Source organism: Lissotriton helveticus, chromosome 11, assembly GCF_964261635.1.
Source record: "Lissotriton helveticus chromosome 11, aLisHel1.1, whole genome shotgun sequence".
Lineage (NCBI taxonomy): Eukaryota > Metazoa > Chordata > Amphibia > Caudata > Salamandridae > Lissotriton > Lissotriton helveticus.
The window spans coordinates 599,235,642-599,261,285 of NC_136072.1; the positions used below are offsets into that span (position 1 = coordinate 599,235,642).

The 25,644-nt window shown below is 43.7% G+C and overlaps 1 protein-coding gene across 1 annotated transcript in view; it reads left to right on the forward strand.

Moving 5' to 3' along the window:
* Positions 1-25,644, forward strand: part of ATP1B3 (ATPase Na+/K+ transporting subunit beta 3) — a 303,008-nt gene that overhangs the window by 128,029 nt on the left and 149,335 nt on the right. Inside the window, exon 2 of the mRNA XM_078666402.1 lies at positions 11,406-11,534. Within this exon, the coding sequence (XP_078522528.1) occupies positions 11,406-11,534 (129 nt within the window). The remainder of the gene's footprint in view (positions 1-11,405; positions 11,535-25,644) is intronic.

Consider the following 25,644-nt stretch of genomic DNA (forward strand, 5'->3'; position numbering starts at 1 on the left):
GGGGAGGAAGGGACCTCAGAGCGAAGCGTTAATGCGACTGTTCCGATCGCCATCTTGGCTCCTCCTCTAGATTAACATTCTTATTTGTACTATGGTTGGTTTGGTAAGACTGTGTTCCCATATGGGGGCCGAGTTGGGCTCTATGTTGGACAATATACATTGAAATTGGTTAATTCACAATTTCATCACGAGTTTCCTGAGGTTTCCTCTTGTTCTGTAATCCCTCCCATCTTTGGTGGATTGCTCTGATGGTATTGAACGTTTTTTGTTTTTTTCCTTCTACTTCCTCAGTCATTTATTTGATTGCAGTGACTGTCTCGATTGAGTACTGGAGGGTTGCTAGTGTGTGGGGGAGAATATTGAATGAAACTTCCGAGGTTGATCACCTTTGGTCACCCTTTCTTCACTTGCTGTTGCTCCAAAGTTCTGAATGTTAAGTTTTCTTGATCTATTCTCAAGATGTATGATATGATCATTGCCTGGTCATCTTGTGCTACTGGATCCTCTAGACCATTGGTTCTTAACCTCTGCTCCAGGGACCTCAGGGGTCCCCAAAACTTACTTTTGAGTACCAGGGGCATTACTGCTTAGAAAATTGAATGATACTAACAGATCAATAAGGTGTATATAAATAAAGAAGCAAAATATAAAATTTTCCCAGGTTCCAGTACTGATCAATAGGGTGTCATCAAAGTAAAAAAAGTTAAGAACCACTGCACTAGACTAGTATCCTTTCTAGGGGCGTGCACTGGTTTGTCGCTAGGCATGCCTATACCGTCCTATGTCGCCAGGTCAGAGATTTGTGGTTTGTGTCATTTTTCCATGCAACAGTTTCTGGTGCCTTTAAGTCCAATGTGTTTAAAGCCCACTGTTTGTATCATAACAGTGAGTGATCCAATTTAGAACCTAGGGGGCTAGGATCAGTAAATTGTGTATGGCACCACTTACAATTGGCATACAAATACCACTTTGTATGGCCATTCATCACCCTTAAGAGTCGTATCAAGGTGATTATGACCTAAATGTAAACACATTTAGAATCTACAGCTGCAGTCCAATTTTTTACAGCCTCAGGTCACACCAATTGGCAACAAATGTATGGCCAATAGCACACACGTTTAGGAAAACCCTCTGTGACTTAAAAAAAAAAACATCAACAAAAAAAATGCCATCCTCCCTCTGCTCCGTTTAGAGGACTAGTACGCAAATGGCAGAATTTGGGATCAATTACCAGATTAAAAGAAATGTCCTGAGACTTTCAGGTGTGTCCTCTCTTCATTTATACAAGCTGCATTAAAAAACGAAACCAATGTTTTTTCATTGTGAAGTACCCAAAACCTCCATCTTTACAACCAGTGGTCCAGCACCTGAATCTTTTCATTCATTGGATCTGGCTAATTACCTACATGAAGATGTAGGATCACCCCATGTGAACGGTACTGTCACGTTTTCCACTTCCCCGTAAATATTATACAAATTTAAAATTTTATCACACAAGAGAATGACATGGATTCCTTTTTATTTTTTTCCTTCATGTCCCTTATAGAGTGTCCCAGAACCATCACAAGCCTGAAGACCTTCATTGAAAAAGACACAGTAAGGTCGAAACACATTGGCGTACATACTCATGTGGCCGGGAGTTATCTAGAACTAAAAAAATGAACTACTTCACTAAAATGGAGATGTGAACTGTGACATTTCTGAGAATTAGCTAATGGTCCCTGACCATAAAAGAAAGGGCCACGTAGTACAATTTTGTACTACACTATTGAGGATTAAATCATGTACCCATAGCTAATTCCATGTTACTTTTTCATTCTTACACTAAAGGACTGTCGAATTCTGTTTTTATTTGACTTACCAAAGAAAATGTTTACTGTTATATTACAGAACTCTGTCAATTTACATTTTTTGATTTGACAAAGATTTTGTATGTATATATCCTTGATATTTGTGTGTGTGTGTGTGTGTGTGTGTGTGTGTATAAGCTTGCTTTACATATTGTACCCAAGTGGTTCTTTGTATATCAATGATGAATGATATTGAACTATACACACACTCTTGTATTCTCTTGATTTGGGGGTAATAATGCTGTATTAAGATTCGACACATGGTAACATCGGTGTACACCGTCTAAAATTACCAAAATGCTATTGTTTCATAAGTTGACTACTGAAGAAACTAAGGTGATACGTGTTTCCTGGAGAAACTAAGGTGATACGTGTTTCCTGTTAATTTTAAATATTCATGGTATGAGGGTATATTTATACATGCACAATTTAAGCCCTATATGGGCTGGGTGGATCTTGGCAGTGATTGCAATTTAATTTATCTGTTTAATCAATAATTACTTTATTTGATTGTATTTGACAATCAAAAGTACGTTTAAACAATCGATCATACAAAAACTGTAAAAGCAGCAAATAATGTCATTGAGTAAATTCACTCCATTTCAATGCCAAGCATAATACTCTAATTAAATTACTCGCCACGTACCAGCAGACCGTAGCATTCTCTAAAAAAAAAATCATAAACATAAAAGGGCAGGTCTCGCTTGTTTAAAATTTAAATGTGCAAATAAAGGGCGTATATACTTGTCACGCAAATTTGCCCATTTTGGGCAAATTAGTTCAATGTGTTAAGTGTCTAGTGCAGAAGACTCATCACAAGAACATACAGGAAGGTCATGTTACCTATGCCATCCTTCCACAAGCTTTGGAAACATATTCAGTCTAAAGTATGAAAAGTCTTCTATGGATCATTGGCATGCCCAGTGTTAGATAAGGTTCCGTTCTTTCACTACTTTAGACCATTGTATGATGTATGCAACAGCGTTTACGCTGTGAGTCTAGCAGTCTAAATTCTTGAGTATGCTCTAAAAATACCTTCTTAACTTATGCAGTAATTGATCTAGTTATTTTCTCAGGTGAGTTAAAGACCTGCAATAAGCCCAAATTAGACAGGGTGGTTTTAAATAGCTCAGCCATTGTATACTACAACTGAAGTTCAATTTCAAACAATCTCTTACTATTGGTCTATACAAATCCAATTATTTTTTGGGTCCATATAGAGCACCATAGTAGTATCGGGCGCAAGTGTATATAGTCCGCTATGTGACCTTGCCCTATCTCTTCATGAACTATTTCTGACGGGACATACTGTGGGATGCGTAACAGTTTCCTAAGGTATTTAATTTCTGCTGTTTGTATTAAAATAGGAGATTTATATCTCCAGATTTCTGTCCCGTAGGTTCCATCCGGGACACACTTAGCGTTGTAAAGGTGTAGTATGGACTTTATGTGACTGTGACCTAAACGCCTAGAGAAGGCATCAATGCTATGAGTCTCCCTATTAAAGGATTGAGTGTGTAATTTCAATAAGGGCGCCCAGGACAGTCTCTCATCCAGCAGTATGCCTAGATAGCTAAACCTATCCACCTTAACTATTTTTTTTATCCTCTATCTCAAATGTTCTAGTCTTGGTGCCTATAGCTCCTAAAGTCATAGTATATGATTTGGTCAAATTAATTTCTATACACAAATTTTCCATAAATTCATAAAAATTGTTCAGTAAAGATTGCGAGTCATTAGCTGTCTGGGAAAAAATGCAGGTGTCTTCCACGTACAGCAAGGCGAGTACCCCGCTGTGCGTCCTATCCTTGGGACGTCTTTACAGTTATCTCTTGAAAACCGATCTAATTGAGATATATATAAAATAAAAAGTAAAGATGCTAAAATACAACCCTGACACACCCCTCTCCCCAGCTTAAAGTGCCTAGTGCATTCTCCTGATGGGCCAAATCTTACCCTTGCATCGAGCCCCATATGTTGATTTTGCAAAAGTGCAACTATAGCTTCGTTCATCCCCATGTCCCTCAGCACAGCCCATAGCTTAGATCTTACCACTGTCAAATGCTGTGCTGAGGTCCATGAAGGCTAAGTGTAGAATTTCCTTTTTAACCACCGTATACTTGCTAACTATCAAACATAGATTCAAATTCTGTTCAATCGTACCATTTCCCGGCCTGAATCCATACTGTATATCAGATAGTATATTGTTATCATTAGCCCAATCTAATAAACTCCTCAATAAAACCCTATCCAACAATTTTACTTCAGCGTCTATCGGAGAGATCGGATGTAAGCACGCTGGGTCAGCACAGTTCCCCTTTTTTATAACGGGTATTATGATAGATTGCTTCCATTAGACTGGAATATGATCACGGGCTGCTGCATTCAAATGTTGTGTAACCAGGGGTGCCCAAAGATCTATACAGGATTTAAAAAGGTCACCATCAGGGCTTGAAGCCTTCCCTGCTGACCATTCCATTATACTTTCCTTCACCTCTTCTAATTCAAAGTCAATAGTATTTTCTGTGATACGACAGGTAATTGATATGTATTCACCATCTCCAGCATATATGTGACCAAAATGCTCTTCCCATTTCTGTGCAGGTATAGTAACACCTAAATCTAATGCTGTGCCCTCATTAAATAACGGCTGATTTACTACCCTTCAGAAGTCTGCACTATTCCTTGTGTCACATGCCTCTTTAAGCTTATCCCAAGCTTCTCTCTTCAGGGCATCCAAACTTACCTTGCGAGCTAGCGCATATGCCGGTGAACAGCCATTACTGCGCGGCTGTTTGTACGCATGCTGTTACTTCGCAAGCGTTACTACACAGGCGATGTAACAACGCATTGCCTTTAGTGCGCGTTCTGTTACATCGCATGCGTAGGGGGTGTGCGCCGCTCTTGGAGATCGTCACGGCGGCGGCCATTTGCTCCAGTGAAGGGTCTGCTGCTGCTTTTCCGGGTGCCACTCTCTGCGCCTGCCCATGACGGATCGAAACCGGAAGGGGGAGAATATTTGAACAACGCAAGGTAAGTGGGGCTTGTGTTAGTGTAGTGTAGAGTTGTGGGTTGTGTACTTGTGTTAGTGTAGAGTAGTGTCGGGGTTGTGGAGGTAGTGTAGAGTTGTAGGGTTAAGGGTAGTGTTGTGGGGTTAGTGTAGTGTAGGGTTGTAGGGTTAAGGGTAGTGTTGTGGGGTTAGTGTAGTGTGGGATGGTAGGGTTAAGGGTAGTGTTGTGGGGTTAGTGTAGTGTGGGATGGTAGGGTTAAGGGTAGTGTTGTGGGGTTAGTGTAGTGTGGGGTTGTAGGGTTAAGGGTAGTGTTGCGGGGTTAGTGTAGGGTTGTAGGGTTAAGGGTAGTGTTGGGGTTAGTGTAGGGTTGTAGGGTTAAGGGTAGTGTTGTGGGGTTAGTGTAGTATAGGGTTGTAGGGTTTAGGGTAGTGTTGGGGGTTGTGCAGGGTGGTGTTTGGGAGTAGTGAAAGGGCTAGGGGCAGGGTCGTGCAGGGGGTAGTGATATAGGGTTTAGTGTAGTGTTCTGGTGTTTAGTGTAGTGGTTTAGGGTAGTGTTGGGGGGTCATGCAGGGTAGTGTTTGAGTGTAGGCAGCGGGCTGGGGGAAGGGGGAGGGTCATGCAGGGGGTAGTGGTTTAGGGTTTAGGGTAGTGTTGTGGTATAGTGTAGTGGTTTAGGGTAGTGTTGGGGGGTCATGCAGGGTAGTGTTTGAGTGTAGGCAGCGGGCTGGGGGAAGGGGGAGGGTCATGCAGGGGGTAGTGATTTAGGGTTTAGGGTACTGTTGTGGTGTTTGTGCAGTGTAGTGTAGGGTATTGTAGTGTTTGGGGGTTTGGTTAGTGTTTCAGAGTTTGTGTAGGGTAGTGTATTTGTATTTAGTGTGTAGTGTTGGGGTAAATGTCTGTTTTGATTACTAGGCAAGTTTTTAGTTCGCATACATTAATACTTGCAATGTAAAGGTATGCGAACTAAAAACTTGCGTAGTAATGGTAATTGCGAAGTCAAAACTTCGTAGTAAAAAGCTGCGAAGTAATGGTTTGCTAAATAACGAGTCATATTCCATATGCCTACCTGACTGCCTTAACTGCGCATCTCTGCTTCGGTTTAGACTTTAATGCGATCATCAAATCTTTTATGGGACTTTGAGTAGTTCTTCTCAAACCATTTAGGTCCTGAGCTAATAACCATAACATTCTCTGGTCAGGGCTCTGTGAATCTCTTTGCAGATGATGGAAAAAGAGTCTAAAATAGCCATGTCATGTGCATCTTCATTCAGACAGACCTCAAAATTACAACTGCCCTTCTGGACCAGATTTCTTAAAGTCCTCCGGAAGTACTTTCCCCCAGCTAATACGCCTCCCTTGGGTTTTAAAGATAAACTGTTCTTTATGGATATTGTGCGTCTTTGCTTCAAGATCATTCCAGCTAAACTTTGCAGCTATTAGGTTGAGATCACTAAAAGCATTCCATACTTTTTTTTAAATCTACCAAATATTGAAGCAAGCGAGTTGAAACCAAAATATAATCTATAGGTGAGTTTTTATTTCTTCCCTTAAAAGTCGGGACCACCGTGGCTGAGACCTACTCGTCTCTAAGAGATTAAAAAGGTTTCATTTTGAGTTGAAAAGATTAAAATGATCACTTTGACTAGTATGCTTGAAATGAATCCGCTTTAATTCCTCTGGCAGGACCCGGTCCCTTTCCTCAGCACAAGTGTCGCACAGATGTAAGCTGAAATCTCTCACTAACAAAACTTTTGGGGAGTAGGACCACTATAACACCGGCTTTTCATAAAAGCCCCCAAGCTCTGTCTCAAGGGGTATCTTAGCAGAGGGTGAATTGTAAACATTAATTATCAAGATTTTATTATGATGGGCGAACAGAAGTAATACTCCCAGAGTATTGCTAGACTCAAATCTTACCAGTTCAGCAGTACACTCTATTCCCAGGCCAATGAACGTTACCAACCCCCCTTTAGTCCTACCAAATGGCGGACAGCTCTGCCTTAACCTGGAAAGCAATAAACCTATCCATAAATGGGTTCCCATCTGCATCCCAGGTTTCTTGCAATTTCATTTGTCTGTTATTTTAGACAGTTGCTTTGGCCAATACATGTTTATCATTTGGTATTGAAAGTGCCCAGGTTGGGCCTCTTCTTGATCGACCATTGATTGCACAATATTTGGTACGTTTTTGATTTTGTTTAGTATCTGTGAACATGGACACTCAGCAGTGGCTGGTCAATCCCCTTCCTGTGCACAATTTATTAGTACATTTAATTTTAGCAGTTTTCCATCAATTGCTGCAACTGAGCTTTTGCCTCTTGCCTTGGAGTTTAGTAGTTTTTCCAAAATGTGCGTCTATCTTGATAGAGCATATATCATCACATTTAATGCTGCTGAGATCTCAAACAAGGTAGAAAACGTCTTTATTTTCCTGCCTCGCAGGACTTGCAGTAATTTCCTACCCTCTATTGATGGTAAACACTACTGGATTCAAGTAAATCACCATCTATTATTTGATATAGACTGAGGTATGAGGCCTGATTGAAGTCCTTAAGCTAATCATTGTACTCTTTTCTATTTTGATGTACGTGTTCCCTTTTTATTGGGGACTATGGAGGTGTTAGGTCAAGAACAGTTTAATCCATGAAAGCAGCAGTTACTTTCATATGGGTGGATTCTTTATTTTATTGGGTAATTCTGGTGCCAAAAAGTAGGTGTGGGTAGGAGTGCACAACCTATTATAAGATATATATATATAAACTGTATTTATTAAATATATTTATTTATTTATTTGCGGAGTTATAGAAAGCACACGCATGACCCATCCGGGTATCAGAGTGCTTTACATATAGCAGTCAGATCATATATAAAAGCCAAGGTTAGGAAGCAATCCAGACACAAAAACAGATACAGTAAACCGTAGCGACTTGGGAGAACCATGAACTGATAAAATGCGATGGATCAAAGTGAAGCTGATTTACTTAGTATAGAATAATCTTAAAGAGGCATAAATCTGGTTCTCCTTAAACTGGAGACCACATATAAAACTAATTTGCATTGCTAATACAGGTAGAGTTGGTCATGAATGCCAGATATTCAGGATTACCAGCTTTGAAAACGAGTTCTCTTTCAATTCCATTGCATGGAAATTCCTCACACATGGATATAAAATGAAAAAAGGTGATGGGAGGAATGCTTTCAAAAAGTCTAACCCCTGGCAATTGCTCTGAGTTGCATCCCAGCCCATCGTTCTTTTACTCAACATGCCACCTCCGATTAGGAATAGTCAAGCCCAAAATGCCAATCCATGTCCTATCTGAACTGGAACACAAGCCAACTAAATCCGGCTTCCCCCGGATTGGGGCTAGTCAGTTGGCTGCAGCTTGATTCCAGTGGCATAGTGGGCCTGGGACCTATGTCTGGGCATTCCCTTCGCCACTTATGGTGTTACACATATATACATGGATAGCCTGGAAATCTGCCGTCTAGCTGTCCACCTACATCTACTGGGACCTATGATCTCTAGTCACTTGAGTACCACTATGCCAAAGCTAGATGTTTAGAGTTTTGTTTAAAAAGAAAATGAGGTCTTGGCTGCTTTCTGGCTGTACAAGTGTTGCTGCATGTGAAGAACATATGCTCAATGATGCACTTTTCTGGTGTTATTCATCCATACAGGTTAAGCAGCAGAATCTTCCTCCTAAAGTTATAATATTATAGGTGATTCATCCAAACCATGTAGAAAGTTGTCCCGCAGATTATAGAGCATCACATTTTATTGATTCATATTTTATTGGTATCAAAAAGGTAAGAAAATCACAAATATACACATTTAAAAATTACTTTCTTATCTCCAAAGAGTGCTTTCAATACACAGGCAGAGGCCCATAGTTAAAATACAAAGCTAAATTAGGAACACTCTATATAAAACAACATTTAGTAGGTAACCATGATTCAAACGCAAGAAAAACACATAATACAATTAATATAATAAAATGACAATACAAAAAAGACTAAACAGAAAAACGCCTATGCTCGTTTCGGAACACACAAACATATACAAAGTTCCTTCTTCAGGGCGAGAAATTTTTTAAAGATATTTGGGGGGCCAGCTGAATTCAAATGAGGCGCCCACCGGATATGTGGTGTAGCAGCTCACAGAACATAAATCTGCGGGGAGGCAGATAAACGCTATAGGACATTTCAATAAAAACAACAACCCAGGATGAGCTTGAAAGCAAATGCATATGACAAACCAACATGCATCAAGTCAAAACCAATTCTTGAACAAGTGATTTTGAAGAAGTAGAGGTACCATCACCAAAGTGAAGAGTCAGATGTAGATACATTTCTAATAATCCACCGTGCACAGCATTAGCAAAAGTGCAAAAAGATCATATATACGTATATACAATGGGAAACCTACTTGGTGTACAAGAGGAGAAACAGTATATTTCTGTAGTAAGTGACAGCTAAATGGCGCAATTGAAGGCTCCACAGACTTCTAGACAGGGGCATACATAGAAAAAAAGGATATTCATTTATACACCTCAAACTCATTTATATTGTTACCCATCAGCTTCTGAAATTATAATGGCGCATGTACATTTCGTAAGCATATTCTGTTTCCTTCATTTATGTATTTAGGTTATTTATGAAGTGCTGCATCCACTACAGGACTCTAGGAGTCTCTCTGTGCTAATACAAACATAGCATTATTGCTATTTTATTACATTGTCTACCACCACAGAGGGCTCCTGAAACTGATAAAGAGCAGTATGTTGGAACAGAACAAATTACCTAAAATCTGCCTCCCTTGAGCAATATTATCCTTACAAATTACTCTAAGGTTATTTAACCCCTTCGAGGCGGATGACGAGCTCAGCTCGTCATGTTACGCCTCTCGTACGCTCATGACGAGCTGAGCTCGTCATGCACCGCTGCTTTTTTAAAAACTCAGCGCAGCGCGGAAATCGGCACCGCACGCATGCGGTTAATAATATAAACCTACTTCATATACAGGAAATTAATTTCATTTGGAGTAAACTGTTATTATGATCAAAAGTCACATTTAGCAGATTATACTACTTCTGTTCAAAATATTGTTATATAAGTAACATTTATTTATCATTTTGTAATAACAGATTAAATCTACCATTACCACTTCATATGCATTCATCCCCCTAATAAAAATACATGTCGCACTCACTCGTCACACATACTTTACATCTAACACTCTACTACATACTGGTTACTACCATCAGTGGGATCATTGCTCATTCCAAATATTACATTGATATACACTCTATAAACCCGATCATTTTCTTTTATAGTTAAATAGATCCATGCAAGTAGTTTCACTCATTTTGCTACAGGGCACAGAAAATTAAGCCAGTTATATCAACACTGTATATCTGTTTGTTGTGGTACCAGACACCTTCTTCGGGGCACCAAGCCAACCACTTAAAAACAAAAACTGGGATGATGGGGGGGTCCTCACAAATTACTTATTATTAAAGGTCATTTCACTTTATATCAAACTTTACTTTATTCCCATCACTTCTGGGCATAAGGGCTAGTAAATTAAGTATCCTTCCTCTTCATCAGGTTAACTGCAGGACCTATGTCTCCAGTGTACCGGCATCTAACGTCCCAAGTACTCAGATGTAATTCATGTACTTTCACATTTTTATACACAGGATAGAATCTCTTAAGGTATAAACCCAAGCACTCTTCTTTTACCGTTTTGTATGTTGGTTTGATAAAACTGTCTTTTCCGTATCTCGGAAGATAAGGATCGGTACATTGTGCAAGATCTACTGTCTGTGCTTGCGCGCAATGATCAACTGCTCACTTTTGTGAAATAAATGATGCTCCAGAGAGAGCGGGACAGGTCTTTCTTGGCTGAGAAGGAAAAGGTAGATCAGAACTGCCGTGATTCAACATTGATCAGAAGGGTTCATCGCATGTCTGCTGCTGCTTTCTGCCAGCTCATTTGCACCTCATTCGCTCTTCTACTGAGATTGACTATCCCATTTTCATTAGTTTTCTTGCTTGTTCATCTAATCCTCTGAGTGGCAAGGCTACTGTACGTTTCACAGCCTGACTTGAATGATGACGCGAATAATCGCATTGTTGTAAATTAACGTTTGCTGTTGGTGTGAAGAACTGTATAAAGTGAACCATGAAATACATTTAGAAGTAATTCAGATGTAGGCTAGAATCGCAGCTGAATTCTGAGACTAGTCAAAACTGAGAGCGAGAAACAGAAGGGATTTGGCGGAACCTGAACTAATTATCTCCAGTCTAGTACATACATGGCTTAGTGAGCCTTAAACGAAGATATTTGCCCAGTGCTTAGATTTGTGGCAGAACTGTATGTGTATAAATCGTAAGATGGGTTTAATATTATCTTATTTTGTTAGCAAGAATGTTTAAGAGGCAAAACCTTAGAACATTGTTCTTGTATTAAAAAAATGTCTGTGTTAAAGTGGAACATTTGGCGAGAGCTGCATTTTAATATTCCAATTTCCTTTTTTTCCAGCTTTAATCTTGCTGTTTTACTTGGTGTTTTATGGCTTCTTGGCCGGACTTTTTACTTTCACCATGTGGGTCATGCTTCAAACACTGGACGACTATGCCCCAAAGTATCGTGACAGAGTTTCTTCTCCAGGTAAATATGAACTTCATTATTAAAAGTATGTTACCGTTTTCCTAAATAACTGGACAATACATAAAAGAACTACACAATGTGTGTAAAGCCACTGGACGTTTTGTTATCCCCTTCATTGCCGGTCTTATCATTCTCTACACTTTTCTTTTTATGCATACATTTCTGCTTTCTACTGACTCACTTTGGATTCGGTAACGAAGACCGATGATTTGTAGTTACTTCAGTACACTGGACAGCACCTACATTAAAGTTCTGTTTTGAGTATGAAAGCTTTTTTCTTTTTTAAATCCTTATTCTCCTTACTTCATTTTGACTTGTCTATGCTGCTGTTACGTTTTAGGGTGCTTTTTAGGTTTTGCCTGGCGAAAAGATGCGCTCTGCGCATCTTTTTCGCGCAGGCGAAAACCTAATGAGAACTGTAGTGTGGGTTTGGGTCGGCCCTCGTCATTTATTGGCTGGCTCCATAAATGGAGCATAGCCATTGGACGAGGGGCCTGTCCGTCAATGCCGGACCAGATTCGGGGGCGTTCCCGAGATTCTTTGGCTTTTGCCGACGTCACGCGACGTCAGCCGAAAGCCGGGAACGCCCCCGAATCTGGTCCGGCATTGCCGGCACTTCTGCGTCTCTCCACCCCCCTTTCCCGCCCCCTCCCGCTTGTTCTTCATTGAAATGAATAGCTCGGGAATACCTTTAGTTGTCTTGGATGTCTCGAGCGCTGTATTCCCCTTCAAGCGGGAGGTGCCTTTCCCAATTCTGTCAGACTCTTTGACACGGGTTTCCCCTCGAGTGTTATCCTTCACGGCACTCAATGCTTTAGGTGCTGCAGCGGTAGCTCGCATTGGTGTAGTTACACTGTCTGCACCCGAAATTTGTAATAATTCCGGCTCCCCCTGCTTCTCGGATCCAATGGCCCCCTGGCCACGACCTCTCCGACCTTTGGGAGGCATTCTGTGAGAGCACGCCGACTTTCCGGTAGAGACGCCGTTTTCCGTAGTCCGACTGCACCAGGTGTGTCGTCTTGCGAGAACCGCCCACAGCCTCCACCGCAGCTGCTGCAGTCTCCGCGGTCCGGCGCCAGCTCTGGCTTCAATCAGCACCGCAACCAAAGGTGAGCACATCAATGTTCAGTTATAAAGCAGTTTCTTAAGAATAATAATTTCCTTAAATTTTCAAACGGATTCTGAGCCCCCGCTCGCAGTAAGAAACGGCCCGGCAGCTTCTGATGTGTCTCCGCACCAATATCAGCGGTCAGACGCCGATGTCCACGAGGTCCAGCAGGAGCAGCTTGCTCACGCGACCGACGCGGTCGCCATCTTGCCTCTAGCCAAAAAGGCAACATTTTCATGGAAACGAAAGTGAAGTGTGAAGTTCTGATTTATTTTAAGCACATTTTACAGCACTATAAAATAGAGTTCACATACAGTTGCTGGGAGTCACAGGTTGTCTCACTCATTGAAACGTTTACTAGTGTGGCAGAAGTGAAGGCAACGTTGGATGACAAACTTGGAAAGACAAGTCCAGGAAGGAAAGGAGCTGACGTCACTGGTGGTGAAGGATGAGGTGGGTAAAGTGTTGTGAGGATGTTCAGTTAAGGGTGAATATCTCCTTGTTCAGTCCTGCGCTCTCCTTGTTCAGTATTTTAGGGGGAACAAAAACATTGAAAATCTCACGGAAATAAAACTCAAAGTACAAATGTGGAATTGAAGTCTAGCATTGCTGATTATAAAATATTACTTAGCATGGTGGAATTAAAACGTACATGGTTCTGGGGTAAGTCTATTTGTTCAGTGTTTATCAGAGAGAGCATGCCTGCTGGCCAGTATGAATGAAAACATCCCAGCAAGGCGGTTCATAGTTTCGCCTGTAGTGAGGTTAATTCACATGTGAGGCAACAAAAGACTTGTCTTTATCTCATAAGTTCAAATAGCAGGAGCCTTTTAGAGATTTTAGAATGGATTGTGTGAACCTTCAGCGTGGGAGGGCCTGAATTCATTACTGAATTACTTATAGGGAGGTGCTCAGTTGTTGGTGGCTGTTGGATTCAGTAACTCCATCATACAGAAAAGTAATCTCTATAGATTAGGCATTTTAGTGGATTGCCAAGCATAATTTATGAGCTAAAGTACCTTTTACCCTACATTAAAAGAACATTGCAAGTCCCGGAGTAGTTCCGTAACCAACGAAAGGAACATGCCTTTTATTTCGTAGAGCTGTTCAGACTATTATTCTTCCCCAAGAATAGCTTAAATGCTCTTCTTTCATTAATAGGCAAATAATATAATACGGTTGCAGATGTATAGAATAAACACATCAATATGTGGCTGATAATTTGTGGTAGAAACATATAGGCAGTATTAGGTACGTCACTTTAACAGGCATTTTAGTATTGTGCTAACCTGCAGAAAGATACAAGGTTCAAGGTAATGAATGAACTCTTGTGGTGAAAACATTTAAATAAATTAAAAACAACTAAATTAGTAAACTTAATCATAAAGTGTACTTTTTATTTAAATTCACCTGCATAGTTCAGCAAAAGTTGGCAGACGGACAAGATTTCTTTAAAGTTTTTTGATGTAATAGGAAGTCCAAGATTTAACTATTACAAAAACTGATATCTTGGGTATTATATTTTGAATGTACTGATAATTTTGAACATTTACAGCCTCGAGAGGTTGCTAAGATAGAGAGCTGGAGTTTAAATTCTCTTGGTAAATTGGCACGGAAGGAATTTCCAATTAGAGGCCATGAGACGTTGAATTGCAGCTTATAAAGCAGACTGCACGTTCTCTCCAAGCTTGATGTAGGCAGTTTGTAGAGAGACAGGATTGCATTAGTCCACTTCTGCGATCAAACATCTGCGGGATGGAAGCCCTGTGGCTCTTGGAGTGCCCTGACCCAATTTGTCCAATGCATCAGCAAATTGCACACCCAGACACCTGTATTCCAGGACAAAACGTTACACATGTGCCTGTGATTGATACAACATCTGCCTACCTGTTTCCATGGGCATAATTTCACTCCTGGAACCCATTTGTCTCCTTAAATTCAGTTTCACATCGGGTCATATGGCTGGCACTATTTCACACCCGGTAACCTATCTGCCGGTGATTGAATTCACGCATTGTAATCGGTTTCCCTGAATTTGATTTTATACTGTCTCCCTTAGATCAGTTTTCACACCTGGACACCTTTCTTCCTGTTTGCAGTTTTAAACCAGGATGTTGATTCCCATGGATCCAATTTAACACCTGGCATAACTTCTCACTGGGTGATCTGTCTTCATTACACAGTTTCACACCAGGTCGTCTTTTGGCTTGGCACGATTTCACACACTGGTCACCTGTATTCTTTGAACAGTTTGTATCCAAGTCCTATGAACAAGGGTCCCCTTACAGTCGGTTAATGAGATTAAGGAGGAAAGTATCAAATTACATTTAATGTTCATTAGGAGACAAATGTTGAAACAGCTCTGTAGGAAGATACTCAGTTGAAACTTTACAAAAAGTTGTAGGCAGAATCCAAAGAGTAACCTGAAAGGAAGCAGTAAGAGGAGAAAGCAAGAATGAGATGTTGACAAATCAATTGAAAGTAATCATTCCATTCAGTAGGCCATCTTATAAAATATTGAACAACTTTAGAATATTTTGGAGGTCGTTTTTAGGTTTTGCTTGGCAATGCGTACGAAGTACGCATGCGCTAGCAAAATCTAATGTCTTGCAGTGGGGAACAGGGACTCGCCCCCTCCTCCCATTGGCTAGCTCCATAAATGGAGGCTAGCCATTGGGAGACGGCTCTGTCCGTCAATCCCGGACCAGATTCGGGGGCGTTCCCGAGAATTTTTCCCTTTTGGTGACGTCAGCCGAAAGCCTGTTCTCGGGAACGCCCCCGAATCTGGTCCGGCATTGCCGGCACCCGCCTTCCTGCTCGGGCCGTGAGAAGGAACCTCACTTAGAGCGCGTGGAGTGCTTTTGCTGACCTCTAAAGCCGGTGCCCACCCGGCATTGTCCCTTTGTTTCCCCGCCGCGGCCCCCGAAGCGTGGAGCGCTTTTGCTGACCTCTAAAGCCGGTGCCCACCCGGCATTGTCCCTTTGTTTCCCCGCCGCGGCCCCCGAAGCAGAGTTCCCCAGGCGAAGGAAGCAGCCGTCCGTCTCCGGCCAGGGCCGCGCTGGGATTGGCCCAGCCGGCCGAGCCTCCGCCGCGTCATCGGGAGGAGGAGTGGAGAGCAGGAAGCAAGAGATCTGCTGGAAGATGTCCAGGTGAGTGCTCTTTTTTTTTGTTTCTTGCCTTCTTGTTTTAGAGCGCGTGGATCACCCTGCCCAGGCTGCCCTCACCCTCTCTAACACCACGCAGAGCCAGCGTCGCTTGCTTGGGAGACGCCCCAAAACGTTCAGCGCCCTATTAAAGCCCCCTCCCCTTGTGTGGTACCGGCGTGAAGAATGTGCGTCCCTCCCTCTTCGGCTCTGTAAATGCACGTTTTAACCTCTCAAAAAATGAACACTGTCCCAATAATAGAGTCTTTAGGGAGAGTTATGGGGTTCGGGTACGGACGAGACCGCAACGGAGGGCAAACAAGGGGAAAACAACCGGAAGTGCCCCTGAGCTGAGATTCTACTTGGATATGAAGTGGATGGCGGGAAAGCGACGCAGAGACTCTCTTAGATACATGCGTTGATTAAAAAGAGGGTCGAGGGGGGTAAGGGGCCGCTGAGTTGTGAGCTGCAAGTGCCTGGCGTTTATGTGTGGTGGAAAAGTAATACCGTGAGTGGGGTTCTGCTTCGTGTTGCACGGCACGTGGTAGGTGAATATTTCATTTACCAAATCCCCATTTCCAGCATTTGCCGTATTTAACTATGTATTTGCTGTGGTTATAAAGCGCCACTGGCTGCCCCCACGCCTCTTCGGAGCGCTGGACTGGTCAAGCTATGGCTGTGGGTTGAGGTCAGATATTCTGAACTCTCCTGTAAATTTCAGCTCCGCTGTCGACAGCCGGTGTGAACAGTTCAGCTGTGGGTGGATGAATGGAGTGCAAGTTCTGGATTCCGGCTTGTGGTCAGCGCATTCCGTCATTTTAGGCCTAGATCTTACACTTGCCTGCGTCTGTTTCCTCCTGCGAAACCTTTTTTGGCTGATGGGTACGTGGCAGCCATTTAATCCTGGCTCGTGTGGCAGCGCAACTTTCTCCACATATTCAGGTCTTTTCTAGTGGCGCTTACATATGCTTAGAAGTAGGCCCCAGGATAGCAGCATAACCCCAAATGACCCCCCCCCCCCCCTTGCAGAATGGGAAGAGGGGCCCCCAGTCTCCCATAGCTCACCGGTCGATATTTATTGGCCTTGGGCTGATGGTGGCCCTCAGCAGATATATGGGGGCTCTGAAGTGTTGGGAGTCCCCCTCCTCTACAGGGGCCTGCCTTACGCCCATTGCTTGCCTTTCATTGCGTGTCATTTGCGAGAGATAAAGCTAGTGGCATTGTAAATGACAATGCCATTTATTTATGTTAAAAAAACATAAATAAAAATAATGTCAAGAGCAATGCCAATAGCTCTAACATTAACACAGGCAAAACCATTGCATTGTAAATGCTTGTTGTTATCTATCTACTGTTTAACTGGTTATTTATTGTCCCAACGGCCATTTTATTTTCTGACTTTCGGTTTACTGGTCTGCTATAATGAATGTAGAGCTTTAGAGACATTGTTCCCAAGAAACTCTGATAAACTGTTTCCCAACCTCTCTTTTTTATTTTATTTTTTTAGGTCAAAGCCTTCCAGGCGGCACAGCTGTCTGGGTTGCTTACGACTTATTGTGGGCATTCTGAAAGCTTCCCTGGGAATGCATTTTGCCCATTGCTTACTATTGGCTTTGTGGTTTGTAACTTGCATTTGGTTGCTTTCTATTTGCTGCCTTTATTTGTTTTAGGCTGTCCAGCTTCAGTTCGTCCCTCCCGTGAGTAACTCTCCTTTATTGTATCCCTCAGAGTACTAATTTTCTGTAAGCGGGCCTTTCAATCCTGTTCATAGACCGATATCAAATATCAGGCTCTGTTTTCCGAAGAAGCTAGGTGTTTACTTTTCTTTCGCTGCTTTCAAAGTGAGAGAATTTGTGGCAAGCCATCCTGATTAGTACCCAAGTGAGACGAAAGTCTGTTTTTTCTAACACACAAGAATGAACTGTAATGATATTTCAGAATATATCAACATTAGGAAAGTAGGAATGAATCACTTTATTTGCAACTCTGAAGTGTTGTGGAAAACATATTGTAGCTAATACAATCTAAGCACATCTGTACACTAGGTGATGACATTTCCACACATTATCATTTGTGCGTAGTTTTACTCTGTCAGTGCAAAAGTAATGGCCATTTCTATTGGAAATGTGTTGTCTGTAATGGCACTGAGCTAGCACACCATGCATACATCACCCTACGCAATTCCACTTTACACTACTCCACAGGGATATACTCTACACCACTTCACTCCACTCTATGCCCTTCGCTCTACGGCATGCCACGCCATTCTACGACACTTCACTCAACTCTACGCCCTTCCACTCCACACAATGAGTCCATCAATCATGGGTTTGTTAAACTCCGCTACTCGCTCGAAAGGGTCTCAAGGCGCTGGGGGGTAGGAGTGGGGGGAAGGGGTGATGCAGTTCCGGGAAGTTTATGGTGGTCTGTCAAAGAGCCAGGTCTTGAGGTCCTTTGTGAACTTTGAGAGTGTTGGCGTCTGTCTGAGGTGAAGTGGGAGCGTGTCCCATGCCTTGGTTACGAGGAAGGTAAACAAGCAGCCTCTTGTTCTGGTCTTCTTGATGTGCTGTACTGTACCGAGGGAGAGCTGGGCTGAGTGTAGGGATCTTTGGGGTGCGTGAAACAGGAGGCGGTGGTTCAAGTAGGCACGTCCAGTGTTGTGGAGAGCCTTGTGGTCATGGGTGAGAAGCTTGAAGGTTATTCTCTTCTCGATGAGGAGCCAATGTGGAGTCTGCCGGTGTTGGGAGATGTGGCAGTGGCGTGGTAGGTTGAGGACTAGTCTGGCGGAGGCGTTTTGGAGTTTGCGGGTGAGTTTCTTGTTGATTCCAGCGTAGAGCGTTGCCGTAGTAGTCTGCTGCTGATGCGGGCATGGGTGATGGTTTTCCTGTGTTCGAGGGTGATCCACATGAAGGTCTTTCGTAGGAGTCGGAAGTTGAGGAAACAGGAGGATGAGACGGCGTTGATTTGGTGGTTCATTTTGAGTTCGAAATCCAGGGGGATTCTGAGATTGTATGTGTGGTCCGTGGGAGAGGGCGGTTTCCCGAGGGCAGTTGGACCACCAGGTGGTGTTCCTGATGTCGGGGTGGGGGCCCATGATGAGTACTTCGGTTTTGTCTGAGTTGAGTTGTAGGCAACTGTATACACCACTTACCCCACTTACCCCACTCCACTACAGTCTACTCTACTCCAATCTACCCTTCTCGAATCCACCCAGTCTACCACAATTCTTCTCACTCCAATTTTCCTCAATCTACCCAACTTTACCCCAATCTGCCACACTCGACTCTACCTCAATCTGTCACACTCCACTCTACCTCAATCTGTCACACTCTTCTTTACCTCCGTCTACCACAGTCCTCTCCAATCTACCCCACTCCATTCTACTTCACTCTACTACATCCCACTCCAATCTGCCCCACTCCAATCTACCCCACTCGACCCCACCCTAATCTTCCCCATTTCTATTTACCCTACTGTAGTCCACCCAATTTTCCCCATTCCACTCGACCCCACGCCACCTCAATCTACCCTACTCCATTCTACCACACTCCACTCAAATCTATCCCATTCAACTTCCATCTACCACAATCTACCCTACTCCAATGTACCCCTCTCCAATGTACCCCACCACACTCCATTCCAATTTACTCCCCTCCGATCTACCCCAGTCAACTCCAGTCTACCCCACTTCACCCCAGCACAATCTGCCTCACTCTACCCCAATCTACTTCACTCCATTACAGTCTACCCCAATTTACCCCTCTATCCCACTCAACTCTTACAATCTCTACCGCACTCTATCCACTACAATCAACTTCACTGTACCCCACTCACTATACCCCATTCTACCCCACTATCCCCCATTCTACCCCACTCCATTCTATCTATTTCTACCACGCTCCACTCCATGCAACTCTAATCTACCCCACTCCAATCTAACCCACACCACTACCATTTAGCCATGCGGAACAGCTGGTGTACAGCATAGTAAAAACACATTGACAAAGCCAGATAGGTGAGACTTATTGGCTTTGCCAACGTTGGTTTTTTATTGGATATGCTTTACAAGCTTCTATAGCAGTGATAGAGCTAAGTGCTTGAAATCTGATCTTGTGAAAGAGAAAGTTAGTTTAGTACATTGTGGTTCCCAAAGGCAGTGCTGATCAATAAACTTGGAGAGATGAGTTTCCAGCTTCATTTTGCTTGCATGATACTGATACCTGGACCCCAGCTAAGTTTCCTCTTTCCATACTGCAGCTCTTAACCATACCATTGCCCTCCAAGTTTTTACACTTATTCCTTCCCAATGTAGGATTTCAGGCATAGTTTGAGGTTTGCAGGGCATGGCGGGCAGGAAAATCTCATGGAATACTTTAAAGACCCACCACCCTGGAATCCTCAGTTTGTCTAGTTTACAAAAATGTCTGTGGCTCATAGGTGTGGTGGCCGAGCACAGCCCCAAATACCGCAGCTACCCTACTCTCCATGTAGCACTTTTGGACCTTTTATGTCCAGCTGTCTTGACCCAGCCACCTAAGTGAAGCACCATTGTTATAGGAAGACTTTGGGGAATGCTGGGTGGTAGGAAATTCGTGGCTCTCCTAAGATTCGGATGTTTTCCTCACAGACATGTTAGGAATGTGTATGTTTTTAGTCAAAGTTTGTGGTTTACGTGGCATTATGGGTAAGAAGATGTTGTGGGATCTACGTGAAACACCACTCTGAACTCCACCGTGTTCTAGTTTTCAGAAATGCCTGGGTCTGGTAGGTTTTCCAAAATGGCAGCCTACCCAAGCCCAACAAGTGCAGCCATTCACCATTGCAAGTGAAACAATTTTGGGAGTTATTCACACTCTCCTGGCCCTTACGTAAAACAACACCCAAAGTAATAGGATATCCTCTTGTTTGCCAAGGGGGTGGGATTTCTTAGTCTGCAGGGGAGCAGAAAGACAGTTGAGGCTTTAGGGATGAGGATGGGGCAGATGTTAGGATGAGCAAGACCCAGCCCATTATTTTATTAAAAAAAATATATTCCCGCCATACAGTGTTCTTTCTGGTCCCCATGGGAAAGTTAGGGCAAACTTCCTGTCTGCTCTCGGGGGTAAGGGGTTGGGGTGAGAGACTGGCTTGTTATGTTTTTTGGGGTGTGGCTAACGTGTAACACCCATACCACATTCTTGTGCCACAAAGGCAAAATCCCTGATGTCAGATGGACTTTCTACCCCTCTTCCCCAATGGCATATTTGGAGCAATCTTCCCAATTGGGACAAACCCGCCTGACTGCCCCCAGAGGGGGGGTGGCAGAAACACAATTTCTCCTTCTGGGAAGGGGGAATGGCTCGATGCCAGGGTATGCCCTTCCTCCTTTTGTTTCGACCCCTTTTTGAAATGCCTGGTGCTTAGTGGGCTTGCTGCCCTGGGTGGCAGAATGGGGGTGTAAACCCCATCCTCCCAGGGGAAGGGGGAGAAATGTTATTGGCCCACGAAGTGGGGAAGAGCAGAGTCCATGCCCAGGGAGGCTGCCCCGCCCAACTACAATACTGCATAAATGTAACCCTTGGTGTCTAGTGGGCTTGCTGCCCCCCGGGTGGTGCAAATAGAGGTAATTGCCCCAGTCCACCCGAGGGGGCAGAAAGGCTGTCTGGCTTTTTGTTGGGGTGGGAGCATGGCTATTCCAGTGGTGGGCATCGGCTACCCCGATACGTTATTGATTTTAAACTTTTCCTAGTATCTAGTGGGCTTTCTGCCCCCCCCTCCCCCACCCCTCCCCACTCTCCCAGAGGGGCAGAAAGACGGTTCTCATATGTGGGTTGGGAGAGCAGAAGCCCTTCCCCTAAGGGGCCGCTACCCCAACATCTCTGTGTGTCTAGTGGATGAATCCCTGCTTGGGGATCGCTCTCATATGATGATCTCACTGGGGAAAGATATAATTGGAAAAGGGAGATTCTCTCCTTTCCAACAATACCTCTCCCACCCAAATCCAAGATATGCCTCCCAAGCACTGATGCAGTGAAAGTAAAATGAACCCATTTTACTTTCACTTTACTGTAATGACATCAACACACCTTTCTTGCTGATAGTTATAACACTAAAGTAAAAACAAAAGACTCGGGCTGCTCGGGAAGCTCTTCCCCAGAAGTCCAAGGTTAGAAAATAATGGAATCCCTGTGATGCTCTGCACCAGAGGAGCCTTTATTTACCTCCCCAGTGTTGGCCAGTGGCTGAAAGACCCCCTGCGGAAGTATTGCGGGTGTCTGCCATTGGCCAAAACCCGAACTAAAGGGGTTAATTGTAAGCCTGACAAATGCACAATACACGGGGAAGTGTCTTCTCCAGTAGTCTGCGAAGTGGAAAGGGGCAGTGGTCTGTAAGGCCTAAATGCTGTAGTTTGAAGTGAGGGAAATCTGCCTCCTGAGATTCTATTCGGAAATCAGCAGACTGGTTTGAGTTCAGTTTAGGTGGGTGTTATATATTTATATAGCTTAGTCTTTGAACAGAAGTAGCTTCATATTTTTGATGAGCTGTTTTAAAAATAGCCGACTAGATGTTGGACAACCTTATTTGAGTCGTTCAAAAATAGTTACGCTTTTATCAAATGATCATGCCGGGCATTTGGCGAATTTTAATTGCTGCATTCAGTCTCTTTCCACATGGGAGCCTTAAATATGACAATTGGAGCTGATCATAAATCTGTACTGTGCGTATATTTTAGATAAGTAATATGCAATTGCATTTCAATAGAAGCTGCTTTTGACATATAGAACACACAATCGAACATTGTGCCCATTAAATAACCAATCAGAAAAAGTCAAGACACCGTAGATAAAGGCATCTTCAAATCAGCCCCAAGACACTCCTGCCAGCAGATACGGGAACACCAAGCGCACATCTCTTGTAGATTGCATCGACGCCCGCACTAACAACAGCAAGGAAATCTTTGCCATTATCAAACATTTTACTGCACCTCCTGCTATGTCCAGCAACATCAATCCCTCACAAGACCTTTACAACAAGCTCTTGGAATTTTTCTGTGACGGTCACCTCCATATACAGCAACTTCGACCCTCAACTGATTTACAGTCACTGTCACAACTCAACTTCCTATCACAGCAAATGAATGAGAGCCGCCCTTGTGGCCTGTCGCCACCACATTAAAAAAAAAAAGCTACCATGACGACCATTCACTAGGGGGGGCTCCATTTGTCCTTTGGCCCCTCCATGCCTTCACCAAAGGACTCCTACTGATCAGCGAAGCACTAACACACATCCTTAATGCCTTCATCACTCAGGCATGTTTTCAGACACCTAGAAACATGCCACCATCCGGTCTCCCCTCAAGAAACCATCCTCTAACCCAGCCACGCTTTCAAACTATCTCTCTGCTACCATGACTGAAAAAGGTATTAGAAAAACGAATCACGCTGATAGACCTCAAGCTGCAGATTCCTTACCTTAGTATTCTCCCTAGGCACCAGATTGGCTCCGTAAAATTTTCGAGCACAACCTCTGCGCTTCGCTCAGGGTCGTTGTGCGACTCCATAATGACATCGTCCACCGGATGTGAAGTTGCCGAAGTCCATATAAGCCCTTCCCTAATGCATTGACATCAGTTTCTACTTTTCCACGCTACAACGCTGATCTGGAGAAGCTGTTAATCTGGCTGCTATTTTGGTCTACTACTACTTTTTTCATCTGGAACAGTGTGCCTTTTTTCTATCCTTCTAGCTTTAAACCTTGTGGGGCTTGTGCTCGACAGATTTTTCTTTTATTTATTTATAAAGATTTGTACAGCACGAACATGACCCAGGTGGATATCCGAGCCCTCTACAGTTAGGGTAGGTAGGATACAACAGTGGGACAAGAGCAATCGTTACAAATAGGTTCAATGTGTAAACATGATGCTGGCGCGATTCAGAGCACTTACCAATCTAGTTCGGATGGATCCAATCATGGGAGAAGAGCAGGCACTATAAACAGTACCAGTATGATCATATCCTGCCAACACAATTAATCACCGGATTACACACATGTAAAAGACAACGATCAGGTAATGGGAGAAGAACATTCCATAAATACCATACAAAGATGTGCAATGGCCTCCTAACTCTGTTATTCCCAGGATTACAACAGTGTAATAGAAAGTCAGAGCATCAGAGGAGGGCAGAATTGAAGCGGCTGAGCGAAGTTTCTTTAGGGCAGCAACTTCAGCATTAGGATTTTTTTCAAGAAACGGTGGATGGGATTTGACAGACTTCCGGTGGAAGGGAGTTCCAAATCTTTCAGGCCATGCCAGAAAAAGCTCCGTTACTCGTTCTCTTTTTGTGGAAGAACTGGTTTTAGGAGTAGTGAGTTTGCACTTCGAGATGGATGGCCACACCCTGATAATTCTAATTTGTGAGCCAGATAGATGGGAGGTCTTGAAGTGCAGGGCTTTGTGAGTGATGCAAGCTATATTTAGTTGTATTCTAGCTTCGTAAGGTAGCCAGTTTAGGGATTTTAAGGCTGGGGATATGTGATCCGTTCTTTCTGTACCAGTAATCAATCTGGCTGCAGCATTAATAGAAGCCCTTTTGGTTTGAGGCGACCACAGAGCGTGGAACTACTGTAGTCTAGGCTTGTTAATACTACAGCTTGAACCACCCATTTAAAGTCTTCTTGTGGAAGGAATGGTTGGAGATTCCTTAGTAACCTCATCTGGTGTTTAGCATCTTTGATTGCATTGCTGGTATGATTCTGCATGCTCAGGCGCCTGTCTAGAGTGATTCATAGAGATTTAGAAAACTCGATAATGTGGGGGGAGCAGCTGAAGGCTTAGAGATGATGCATCCAGAGGTCAAACTTAAGGGCGTGGTTAGGGGGAGCGATGAGAAGAATTCTGTTTTGGAGGTGTTGAGCATGAGGTAGTATTCAGTGAGCCAGATTTGAGTGTTCATCAGGACAGTCGCGGCCGGTATGATTCGGGGAGGGAGGCGCACGGGGTGGGAGGACCGGGATGGGTGTTTTTTTTTTAAGTGAAGTTAACTCACCTTTGCGGGCCCGTCCCGCGTCCTCCAGCTGCGTCGTCCTCTGTACAACAGGAAGCAGCCACTGGCAGCCTCCCTCCCCTCCCCTCTCCTCCCCATAGCCAATCAAAATGCTGCAATGGCAGCATTTAGGTTTAGGGGATTTGTAAAGCGCTTGACTATCCTTTGGCATCTCAGCGCTGAGGTGATGCAGGACAGGCAGGTGTAAGCACATGGGTTTCGGGGAAGAGCCATGTCTTGAGTCTTTTTTTGAAGGACACTTCGCTTTCAATTAGTCGGAGTTCTGGATCCATGCTGTTCCACAGTTTGGGTACCAAATGGGTGAAAGACCTTCCGCCCCATCTGGCTCTCGTCAATCTGGTAGGATTCATCAGAAAGTTAGAGCTTGACCTAAGGTGGCGAAGGGGTGAGTAATATGAGACCAGCTTTTGGATCAGGCTGGGACGCCGACCCCCACAGGTGTATATGGGGAGGCCATTTTCTCTATGTAAGCTGAGAAAATGCAGAGTGGGTATGACTGGTTTGGTCGACCCCGGGGCCGACCAAACAGTCAGCGCCCACAACAGTGGGCAAACCACTCTTCTCCTGGCCTCAAGCAGGACCGCCCGTCCCAAACCAACCCTGCCTTCTCCTTTCTCGCACTGCGAGAAAGCAGTGGGGCGACGCTCCTCCGCCTACATGGAGGAGCTGCCCCTGCATCAGGATGGAGTGGAGTGATATGAAGTCTTTGGGGGAGGAGACTCCAAGTTGTCATCCGCATACATATGACAAGCATTTACAATGCAACGGTCTCACCTTTGCAAAAGTTAGAGCTATTGGCATTGTAAATGACAACA